General features: G+C 32.0%; 1 protein-coding gene across 1 annotated transcript in view; it reads left to right on the forward strand.

Annotated features, from left to right (window-relative positions):
• Positions 1-12910, forward strand: part of LOC127698635 (collagen alpha-2(IV) chain-like) — a 104132-nt gene that overhangs the window by 49899 nt on the left and 41323 nt on the right. Inside the window, exons 9-15 of the mRNA XM_052202193.1 lie at positions 622-684; positions 2066-2263; positions 3903-3956; positions 5424-5486; positions 6424-6588; positions 7012-7216; positions 7831-8130. Of these exons, the coding sequence (XP_052058153.1) occupies positions 622-684; positions 2066-2263; positions 3903-3956; positions 5424-5486; positions 6424-6588; positions 7012-7216; positions 7831-8130 (1048 nt within the window). The remainder of the gene's footprint in view (positions 1-621; positions 685-2065; positions 2264-3902; positions 3957-5423; positions 5487-6423; positions 6589-7011; positions 7217-7830; positions 8131-12910) is intronic.

The following is a 12910-nucleotide window of genomic DNA, read 5'->3' on the forward strand; positions in this document are numbered from 1 at the left end:
AAATTAAAAAGATTTGAATAATGAAAATTAATAATATGGGTAAGGTGTTATAAAAAGAAAACTTAATATGCAATTTTGTGATATCAATGTACCATGCTCTGCCTGACTCTTAGCTGGAACAGTACTTAAATGTATGAAAAATCTAGAGAGAACTATTTCCCGCTCAATTTTCAATGGCTTATATCTCGAAAACAAGCACACGGACCCTTCATTTTTTTCTGCTTTTTTAGCTTCTTTATTCATATACTATCAATTTATAACAGTCTTTTAAAAAGCTTGTTATTTTGAAACAGAGTAGCGAACATCCTTAAGTAATTTTTTTCTATAAAGATGATAAATGATGGAACTGAATGCATCACTTCATGTACACTTGACTCACGATGCTTCATACACATCTTCTTCTTATGGTTATACCAGATAAAATGGAAAAACTTCTAAATACTGCTTAATCTTAAATAAACGATGAAAAATTCTATTTACTGGGTATATAAATCTACAAACTAACAAAAAAATACAAGGACAAACAAATGTTCATCTGCCATCAATCAATCAGTCATCTGTACCTATATTTCCATTTGTTTATGTTTTGACTTTTTAGTTACTTGTGTCATATTTTTTCAGGGACCACCTGGTAGAGATGGAGGACCTGGTCCTAAAGGAAATACAGGATTAAATGGAGGAAGAGTATGTTTATTATCAATCCTTCATTTAAAGAGATGATTTATCTGTCTATATACTTATCAATATTGTTCTACCAAAAGAATTTGTCTTTTTTTACTCAGATCTTGAAATCAATTTGTTATTCTGAATTTATTTGTTTTTAACTTGTCCTTTAAGTTTAAATTTGATATTTGCAGGCAGGGATGTATGCCAAATAGACATAATGTTTTGAATATTGCATGAGAGTTTTCTAGAAGTATGGGTCTATGATAACAGATTTTGATATAAGAAATGTAGAGGAACTTATTCCACCCTTGTTTTGTTTTCATTATTTAATTATAAAAGTAATTAAACTATCAAACTTATATTATATAATTATAAGACATATGATTTTGAATATTTTGAGATGGTAAATACCTAATTGAGTTCATTACATGAATATTATCAATTTCACGAAAAGTTAATTATTATTTATGTCCCTAATGAAAATTAAAGAAAAAATAACATCCACTCAGCCCTTATCATTTCAGTAGTGAATTTGATAGGGTTTTTATATGCCCGTTTACAGGATGTATTATGGTAAACCGTTGTCCTGCCGTCCGTCTGTCCGTCGTCAACATGTCGGATAATAACTCAAAAACGCTTTAACCAATTTGCATGAAACTTTGGTGAATTGTTTATATCTATTGACATGAGCTCCCTTTCATTTTTTATAAATTTTAGATTTTAAGTTTCCGAGTTATGGGGTTTTATTCATTAAAAAAAGGGGATTTTCCAGTTTTGGGACAATAACTGAAAAACACTTTCACCAATTTGCAAGAAACTTTGCTAAATTGTTTATATCTATTGACATGAGCTCCCTTTCGATTTTTATAAATTTGAGATTTTACGTTTCCAAGTTATGGGTTTTTTTTCATTAAAAAAAGGGGGATTTTCCAGTTTTCGGACAATAACTCAAAAAATGCTTTCAGCAGTTTTCATGAAAGTTTGGTGAATTGTTTATATCTATTAAAGTAAGCTCCCTTACGATTTTTATGAATTTTAGATTTTACGTTTCCAAGTTATGGGATTTTATTCATTAAAAAGGGGTGATTTTCCAGTTTTCAGACAATATCTTTAAAGTGCTTTGAGCAATTTTCATGAAACTTTGGTGACTGGTTTATATCTATTAAGATAACCTTCCTTTAGTTTTTCACAAATTTCTGTTATGACATTGAGAAGTTATTGAACCTAAATCTTTGAAAAAGCGATGGGTGCATCATGCACCCATAGCACAGCTGTTTATTTATGGATGAGATTAATAAAAAGGTCAACATTTGTAATTTTGAATAACCAGAATATGACAGCTAACAGTTCCTCATACAGAATATCATCAAAAACCTAGCATATGTTTTCATTTTTTCAGGGGTTTGATGGTGTTCCTGGTCAAAAGGGAGAAAAAGGAAGTGATGGCATAAGTGTAAGAGGTCCCCCTGGAGTAGCAGGAGAGATTGGAGATCCTGGTCCACCTGGTCCACCAGGAAACCAAAAAGGTAGTCTTTTTGAAGGGCCAAAGGGATCATATATTGGACCTAAAGGAGATCATGGAAGGAAGGGAGACGAGGTAATTTTATTTATATTCTGAAAATAGTTACTGAGAAAAGATTTCCTAGTATACTGAGCTTTTGTCTATCTATAAATTCCAAGAAAAAAAATACAAGAAGTATAAATACAAATGTGACCATTAAAAACAATATTTAAGTGTATTTTATACAAGCATTTATTATGACATCAAATAAGACCCACAAAAAAACAAGAAAGGAACCTTACTTAAAAAATCTTAATGCCTCAAATGTTAACGTGAGTAAATAAAAAGAAATTTATTCAAACTTAAAATACATTTGGTACATAATAACATGATAAGAACTGAAGTTTAAAATGTAAAATAGCTTAAATAAAGTCACCAGTTCTGGCCACTTTAGTTTAATTCGGATATAACCAAAGCTGTAAATTCACGACCATTGTCACTTTGCAGTGTATGGGCACACCAAAAATTGTGAAAACATCATTTAAATCAAAAGTCACCTCTGAAGCATATTTTGACGTTAAAAATCTAATTTTACAAACTTTTGATCTATTTCATCAATTTTCAACTTAAAATACTGGCTAAAAACAATTATGGGATTAAAAATGTTAACAAAGCATTTACATAATAAATTTCTGAAATATTTAAAAGAATTACGGTATGTTGTTTACTTTTAAACTGAATTTCTATGATAAATATATAATTTTAGGTTGTTTCAGATGAATTGAATTACATTTTCCATATCTGAGTTATGTTTTAATTGAATTTAAACAAATCAGTAATAAAGTAAAATATTACCCTGTGTTGTATGAACTACACAAATTAAACATATGTCTTTCTGATGTTTTAACCTTTGCCTCTATATGGAGTTCCTAATAAGCTGTGCTCCAAATATACTGAGCTCCTGTCTTGACTGAGACCAGTCTATATGGAGTTCCTGATAAATGAGTCCAAATATACTGAGCTCCCGTATTGACTAAGCCCCTGTCTATATGGAGTTCCAAATAAACTGTGCTCCAAATATATAGAGCTGTCTTGACTGAGCCCCTGTCTATATGGAGTTCCTTAAAAACTGCACTCAAAATATACTGAGCTCCTGTCTTGACTGAGCCCCTGTCTATATGGAGTTCCTTACAAACTGCACTCAAAATATACTGAGCTCCTGTCTTGACTGAGTCCCTGTCTATATGGAGTTCCTTATAAACTGTGCTCAAAATATACTGAGCTCCTGTCTATATGGAGTTCCTAATAAACTGTACTCAAAATATACTGAGCTCCTGCCTTGACTGAGCCCCTGTTTATATGGAGTTCCTTATAAACTGTGCTCCAAATATACTGAGATCCTATCTTTACTAAGCCCCTGTCTATATGGAGTTCCTTATAAACTGCTCAAAATATACTAAGCTCCTGTCTTGACTGAGCCCCTGTCTATATGGAGTTCCTTATAAACTGTGCTCAAAATATATAGAGCTCCTGTCTTTACTAAGCCCCTGTCTATATGGAGTTCCTAATAAACTGCACTCCAAATATACTGAGCTCTTGTCTTTACTAAGCCCCTGTCTATATGGAGTTCCTAATATACTAAGCCAATAATGACAGTGAAACAGTAAAAATTTTAATTTCTTAAGAAAAATTGAAATATAGACATAGTATATGATTTATCTGGTTGTTTTTGTAGGGAGAAAAAGGACGAACTGGACCAGATGGATTTAAAGGAGAATCTGGAAGAGATGTAAGGCACAAATGTTATTTATTTGTTTATTCATTTATTTTATTTATTTATCTGTCAATCAATTTATTATTTATCAATTTTATTTGTAGTAGTGGTATATATTATGAATAGTTAGTAAAATTGACAGTTTTCTCAGCGGGATATTTTTTAGATGAAGATATGGAGTCCATTTTTATACGCCTGTTTACGGGACGTATTATGGTATACCGTTGTCCATCGTCAACATGTCGGACATTAACTCAAAAACGCTTTTACCAATATGCATGAAACTTTGGTGAATTGTTTATATTTATTGACGTGAGCTCCCTTTCGTTTTTTTATAAATTTTGGATTTACCGTTTCCGAATTTTGGAGTTTTATTCATTAAAAAAGGGGGGATTTTCCAGTTTTCGGACAATAACTCAAAAATAATTTCACCAATTTGCAAGAAACTTTGGTGAATTGTTAAATTCTATCGACATGAGCTCCCTTTTGATTTTTATAAATTTTAGACTATAAGTTTCCGATTTATGGGGTTTTATTCATTACAAAAAGGGGGATTTTCCAGTTTTCGGACAATAACTCAAAAATGCTTTCAGCATTTTTTTTATGAAACTTTGGTAAATTGTTTATATCTATTGTTGTAAGCTCCCTTTTGAATTTTATAAATTTTAGATTTTACGTTTCCGAGTTATAAGATTTTATTCATAAAAAAAGGGGTGATTTTCAAGTTTTTTGACAATATCCTTAAAGTGCTTAGAGCAGTTTTCATTAAACTTTGATGACTGATTCATATCTATTAAGATAACCTCTCTTTAGTTTTTTTTTATAAATTTCTGATATAACATTGAGAAGTTATTGAACTTTATTTGTTTATAGTCTGACAACAGATTTACTAAGTATTGCGCAACAGCACAGTGTATTGCACAACAGCAAGAAATCTTTAATTGAATATAAATTCAATTCATATAACCAATTTCAAGTTCTTTGTCTACATTTATTCAGAAACCTATAATATGTCAAATATTTAATTACAATCCAAATTCAGACCTGTATCAAGCTTGAATATTGTGTCCATTTATGCCCCAACTGTTCTGGGTTGGACCTCTGCGGGCGTATCCAGCTGCGCTCAGCGAAGCAGTTTATTATTCATGTTACCATGTTAATATTTCAAGTGCGAGTTTTTACAGTTTTGCATGCTATTAAGAGAATAACAAGATTAGGAATAAGACAAACATGGCATCAAGGAATTCAATAGGTTTCCACACTTTTAATTAAAAATCAGACAAATAGATCAAGAAAATATCATTTAATTCTGTGTTTTCAGATATGACTGATAATTTTTAAAATATTTTTGATCTTATTGGTCTGTGGATGATGATGAAAATGATAATGATTATGCAGATCATATAAAATTGTAGTTCCTAAATTTTCAAGAAGATGTGTACCCTTATGATGAGATAAATGTAGTTTTTCATATATTTTCAGGGAATGAAAGGTATGCCTGGTATGTTTGGTGAGAAAGGTGTTCCTGGAATAGCTGGACCTAGGGTAAGATTTTGTAGACAAATATTAGAGTGAAATCTCTATAAACCAAAACATGAAAACCAGGAATTTGTGACATTTCTTGAAAAATTAATCAGAAATTGAGGGGGCATGTAAAAAACTTTGTGATCATTCGTCATTGTCATGGATTTGTAAGATTAGGTCTTCATTCTTAGGTATCTTTTTTATTGACCCTTGACCTCTTTTCTGGGAAAATATACAAGTTATTGATACAGATGGTGCATTATTATAGAATTAGCTAATGTTTTCAACCAGAAAAATAGATCATTAATTTTTCAAAAAAATATTATATGATTCATTCAATAAATTAACTCCTGCAGTTATGATGTAAAATAATTGTTTAAAACTTTTTGAGTGCCAAAAATAACCAAATTCAACGAAAATATATATTGGTAAGGGAAATAACTCCATATACATTTTTTTGCTGGATTCTTCCTAGTTATCACCCCTTTACTTAATTGTATTGTATGCCAATCATTTGTAATCATTTAGAATTTTCTTAACATGATTTAATAAGACAAAGATTACCTGTCATGTTTTTATCAAATCATCAATTAATTATGCAATTTTAAAACGATTTTGTTATAGTATATAAACTGTATTTTAAGCTACACAATGAATTATTTCAATGCCTATATGTCTTAAATATGGTTTATACACTACAATAATGAAAAAAATATTCCTTTTTGGAATTTCTACACAGGAATCAAATGTGTATCAAAACATCAACTGTCTACACTAACAATTAGAAAAAACAATTGAATGAAATGATTTGACATAATCTTATCGATTAAAACACTTATTCAGAAAACAAGTGATTTTTTTTTTCTTTTTGTTCAGACTCTAGGCATTTCTACTTTGATATTGTTTGTCTTTACTTGCACTGTTTTAAGTTTCAACTTTTTTCTGACATGTTTGACAGGGAAAACAAGGATTGCCAGGGTTACCAGGACTGCCTGGATTGAAAGGTGACCGTGGAATGGATGGACTTCCTGGACTAAATGGACTTGCCGGAGAAAAGGGTGGCCTAGGGTTTGAAGGTCCTAAGGGAGATTTAGGACCAAGGGGTCTTCCTGGCCCAGCAGGAGTAAGACATTGTTTTATTTTAGTTGCATGTAGTATTGAAAGTTTATGATTCAGATTTTAGCATACCTACATGTATTTGAATGTAAATAATGAACTACAAAGTTAGTTTGGTTGTGTTCTAATTTAACCATGGAATCAATGTAATTTTACATTTGTGTACTCACAATTGGAAAAAATAACTATTGTTTTTAAAATCCAATCAAATTACAAAAGGATGACTGAAAAAAGTTTTTTGTTTGTTTCATTCAGAATATATTTACAATTGCTCTTTCCTATAATAATATAAAAAAGCAATAAGAAATGGAAAAATATATATCAATGAAACATTTATCTAATTATTAATAAAGATGTAAAAGATATAAACTGATGATATTCAATGAAGAATTTTTGTTACACATGTTTATAAATAAGTAATTGTTAATAGGGAAAAGGTGGTAATGGACCGTCTGGACCAAAAGGAGATAGAGGACCTCCAGGTCCAAGAGGTTTCCCTGGAAATGATGGATTTCCTGGTCTTCCTGGACCCCAAGGAGAAACTGGACCAGCTGGAGGACCTGGAGTACCAGGACCACCGGGACCACAAGGAAAAGATGGGATAAAGGGAGACAAAGGAGGACCAGGTTCATCAGGTAGGATAGTTCTGAAAGTTTTCCTTTTTATGACCTGTCAGACCAGTTTTAAATGAATATTTGTAAATATTTAATAAATATAATTAGTTTCCTTAAGGTAAAACAGAAAAAAGGGTAAGTTTCTTTTGTTTGTCTCTCTTATCATTGAAGAAATTTTTTTTGAAGTCATGGGTGAATATATTGAAGTGACATTTTGTATAAGGTATTGTTAATTTCTTTAATGAAAAGCTCTTTTATTTTGCTCTGTCATTTGTACTGTTAGTACTTTAAATTGAATGAGAACATTCAAATTTAAAATTTTTTGGAAAAATATTCTCTGTATAGATTTTATTTTTGTTAGAACTGAATATAATGAAGTCAGTCTTTAGCTTAACCACAGGCCCACCAGCTCAGGCTTGTAAAATTGCTTTCAGGCCTGTAACAATCCAACCAAATCCAACTAAAATTTTTGTAAAATTGAGCTTCAGGCCTGTGGATTCAAAAAGTTATTGTTAAGACTGTAAAATGCATAGAAATTTACAATGGTACAATAGGTAGCAACAGCTAAGTGTTGGGTTAATGGTTTTGACATAGTTATTGAATTACAATGTACTTGAATTCATTTTTTTTTGCAGGTCTACCTGGAATAGATGGTTTACCTGGATTGAATGGATTATCAGGTGAAAAAGGAGAACCTGGATTCACAGGTGAACCAGGCAGGTCCATTCCTGGTCCTGAAGGCCCTCCAGGATTCTCAGGAAGGGATGGTGTCCCAGGTATAAAGGGTGAAAGAGGAAGGGATGGTGTGCCTGGGGAGTCTGGTAATTCAACAAGAGGCAGGCCTGGGTTACCTGGACAGAAAGGTGAAAAGGGGTTAAAAGGTTATGGTGGATTGCCTGGACGAGATGGTGAACCTGGTATTCCTGGATTTAAAGGTCAGTTGAAAGGCGCAGGTTGGATAAAGGACTAATAAGGCCTTTGTTTCTAGCTTAAATTTCAAATTTGGATTGTATGGCCATAATCAGTAGGTATTATGGTTAAAACAATTACTAGATAGAAAATGAGTGTTTTATGAAAATTACCATATCGACGTTCTTATTATGGTTTTAAAATTAGCATGAACTTTAATATTCCAAAAAAATCATTGATAACAGCCAAATTCCCAACTTAGGATTACCATTGAAGTATTATATTGACAGGAACTACAACGATTGATCAGCACTTATTTATAACCCGGTTAGCACCGTAGAAAGATATGGAAACTAATTAGTACGCTATCGTTAATTTCCTTTTGTGACCATCTGAGATGCCCCGGTCATAAATTGACCAGAGATACTTCTTATCAATCATGTGGTTTTTATCGAGACAGGTTAACATCAATACCATTCGGAAAACACCTTTGCTTATTTCAATCGCGTCGGTTGACCTTTATGCATAAACAACTTATTTAAACAAATCGACTGATGCATAAAAAATAAAAATCGGCCAAGAATTAATTAGACTACAATGTTTTAAAATAGTAAGTAACATTATTTTATTTCTTCAGGGGTTAATTTAAAACTGTCATAAGGGTGTGTTCCGGTTACTGCCGAGTCACAAAAATTTTCCTGATATAAATATACACTGTGACGAATCGATTAATATAGATTGTGAAGAGCCTGGATTAGCCAGGAAAGTAGAAATTTTCAGTTTTAAATGCAAAAATTAATCAATCAATGACTAAATAACACAGAAATTATATATAACAAATATAGTAAAAAAAAAAAAGACGCACCTCGTTAATTAAATATATGTGCGTTTCAATTTTTTTGCAATTTTAAAAATTCAAAACTGCTAAAATATTCATATTTGAACAAATTTTGTCTGATAATATACAGCTGGTGTCAGTATTTCTATTTGTACATTTATGAATGTGCCAATCATGAATTATGATTTGACCCGTATTTATCAATTTGTGAAGAAAGCATATAAAATGTTATGGAATGGCTAAACCATCTCTGTCCCATAAAATATTTCATCACTTTCTGTCCAAATGATACTAGTAAATATTACTTTACAGTTACAGTACTTAAAAAAATTTCAAGACATCAGGGCTCAGCGGAAACATTTGTATACCAACCAACGATCTTACCCTGGATTTAGAGCGAAGCCTTATAATTCTTACATCTATTTAAAACCTCTTTGATTTTTTATTCTAATCAGAACAAGGATTTGTATAGTCTAAACAAATCCTTGATCAGAACAATCATTTTTTACAATTGTCTTTAATATGCATGAAATGTATGCCACTGGAGTTAAAAAAAACAGTAATTAATCACAACGATATATCTATATATACATAGTGCAATTTCTACCGAAAAATAAATCAATAATCATGGTGTATTTATTCAATTAATATGGTACAAATTTCCATGTCAATGTGTTTTTCTAGAATTAATGATGTCTCGCACAAATCCATCAATCTATCAAGCAGATGTAGGGTAATGGAATCTGTTGAGGTTTGCCGATTGCTATTTCCGTAGAATCTATCACAACTTTCGATTTCTTCGTTTATTTCCATAATCGTGAAATCAACAGAGAATGACAATATTGTAGGGCACCACACACTGGTGTGTAAATAACGTGCCATGTTTCAAGTTAATTAACATGTCATTAAATTGCGTGCGGCATCGCAGATGAAATGTTCATGGGATTACATACTGGAAAAACTTTGTTCCTTTTTGCATATATAAGTATGCAAGAACAAAAGTCATGGAAAAACACTCAGGGAAACTATATTCAATTCTAATGTACAATACTTCAAAATTACAAGTTATTATTTTTGTCGAGCCTGTGACTTTTGTCGCAGAAAGCTCGACATAGGGATAGTGATCCGGCGGCGGCGGCGTTAGCTCACTTCTTAAAAGCTTTATATTTTAGAAGCTAGAAGACCTGGATGCTTCATACTTTGTATATAGATGCCTTATGTTACGAAGTTTCCGTCTGTCATATGTCCATTGTCCTTGACCTCATTTTCATGGTTCAGTGACTACTTGAAAAAAAAGTTAATATTTTTTGTAATGTTAATTTCTTTCTTATTATGAGTAATAGGATAACTATATTTAGTATGTGCGTACCTTGCAAGGTCCTCATGCCCGTCAGACAATTTTCATTTGACCTCGACCTCATTTCATGGATCAGTGAACAAGGTTAAGTTTTCGTGGTCAAGTCCATATATCAGATACTATAAGCAGTAGGTCTACTATATTTGGTATATGGAATAATTGTAAGGTGTACATATCCAACTGGTAGGTGTCATCTGACCTTGACCTCATTTTCATGGTTCAGTGGTCAAAGTTAAGTTTTTGAGTTTTGGTCTTATTTTCTAATACTATATGCAATAGGTCAACTATATTTGGTGTATGGAAATATTTTATGATGTACATGTCAGTCTCGCAGGTTTTATTTGACCTTGACCTCATTTTCACGGTTTATTTCTCAGTGTTGAGTTTTTATACGACCGCAAAAATTGAAAATTTTTTGGTCGTATATTGGTATGACGTTGGCGTCGTCGTCGTCGTCGTCGTCTTGCGTCGTCCGGCGTCGTCCGAAGACACATTGGTTTTCGCACTCAAACTTTAGTTTAAGTGAATGGATCTCCATGAAATTTTACCATAAGGTTCAATACCACGAAAGGAAGGTGGGGATTGATTTTGGGGGTTATGGTACCAACAGTTAAGGAATTAGGGGCCAAAAAGGGGCCAAAAATAAGTATTTTTGTAACTTCCAGACAATAACTTGTGTGTAAGTGTATGGATCTCTCTGACATTGTACCACAAGGTTCCATATCACAAAGGGAAGGCTGTAATTGATTTTGGGGGTAATTGCCTCAAAATTTTAGGAATTAGGGGCCAAAAAAGGGGCAAAAAACAAGCATTTTTCTAGTTTCATGACAATAACTTGTGTGTAAGTGTTTGGATATTTCTGAAATTGTACTACAAGGTTCCGTATCACAAAGGGAAAGCTGGAATTGAGTTTGGGGGTAATTTCCCGAAACGTTTAGGAATTGGGGGTCAAAAAGGGGCCAAAAATAAGCATTTTTCTAGTTTCCAGACAATAACTTGTGTTCAAGTGTATGGATCTCTCTGAAATTGTACTGCAAGGTACCATACCACAAAGGGAAGGCTGGGATTGAGTTTGGGGGTGATGAATCATAAGGGGGTTCAAAAAATTTGGGGGGGGGGATTTTTTTTTTTTCTTTTTTTTTCTTTTTTTCCTTTTTTTTTCTTTTAAAATTTTCCATTTTAAGTTGGTTATTTCTGATTAATATTTAAAAGCAAATAATAATGATATGGTAGGAGATGCACACCAAACAGGATGTGTAAATTATTATATAATAAGTATTGTGCAATAGCAAGAAATTTTCAATTGCACAGTATTGCACAATTGCAAGAAATCTTCAATTGCACAGTATTGCGCAATAGCAAGAAATCTTCAATTGCACAGTATTGCGCAATAGCAAGAAATATCCAATAGCACAATATTGCGCAATAGCAAGAAATTGTCAATTGTACAGTATTGCACAATAGCAAGAAATATTCAATTGCACAGTATTTTGCAAAAGAAGATACTTCGTATAAATTGCTTATTTCTTGATCAATTTCAATGGGGTTTTATTCTTGAATTCTTGGGGTTCTTTAATATGCTGAATCTAACCGTGTATTAAGTTTTTGGATTTTGGGCCCCGTTTTTAAATTGGTCCACATTGAGGTCCAAAGGGTCAAAAATTTAACTTTGTTTGATTTCATCAAAAATTGAATTATTGGGGTTCTTTGATATGCCGAATCTAACCGTGTATTTAGATTCTTAATTTTTGGTTCCGTTTTCAAATTGGTCTACATTAAGGTCAAAAGGGTCCAAAATTAAACTTAGTTTGATTTTAACAAAAATTGAATTTTTAGGGTACTTTGATATGCTGAATCTAAACATGTATTTAGATTTTTGATTATGGGCCCAGTTTTCAAGTTGGTCCAAATCGGGGTCCAAAATTAAACTTTGTTTGATTTCAACAAAAATTGAATATATGGGGTTCTTTGATATGCTGAATCTAACCATGTATTTAGATTTTTGATTTTTGGGCCCTGTTATCAACTTTGTCCACATTGAGGTCAAAAGGGTCCAAAATTAAACTTTGTTTGATTTCATCAAAAATTGAATTCTTGGGGTTTTTTGATATGCTGAATCTAACCATGTATATTGATTTTTTATTTGTGAACCCGCTATCAAATTGGTTCATATTGAGGTCAAAAGGGTCCAAAATTAAACTTTGTTTGATTTCATCAAAAATTGAATTATTGGGGTTCTTTGATATGCCAAATCTAACTGTGTATTTAGATTTTTAATTTTGGGTCCCGTTTTTAAATTGGTCTACATTAAGGTCCAAAGGGTCCAAAATTAAACTTAGTTTGATTTTAACAAAAATTGAATTCTTGGGGTTCTTTGATATGCTGAATCTAAACATGTGTTTAGATTTTTGATTATGGGCCCAGTTTTCAAGTTGGGGTCCAAAATTAAACTTAGTTTGATTTCAACAAAAATTGAATATATGGGGTTCTTTGATATGCTGAATCTAAACATGTATTTAGATTTTAGATTTTTGGCCCAGTTTTCAAGTTGGTCCAAATTGGGGTCCAAAATTAAACTTTGTTTGATTTCAACAAAAATTGAATATATGAG

Source organism: Mytilus californianus, unplaced genomic scaffold (assembly GCF_021869535.1).
Source record: "Mytilus californianus isolate M0D057914Y unplaced genomic scaffold, xbMytCali1.0.p SCAF_4, whole genome shotgun sequence".
Lineage (NCBI taxonomy): Eukaryota > Metazoa > Mollusca > Bivalvia > Mytilida > Mytilidae > Mytilus > Mytilus californianus.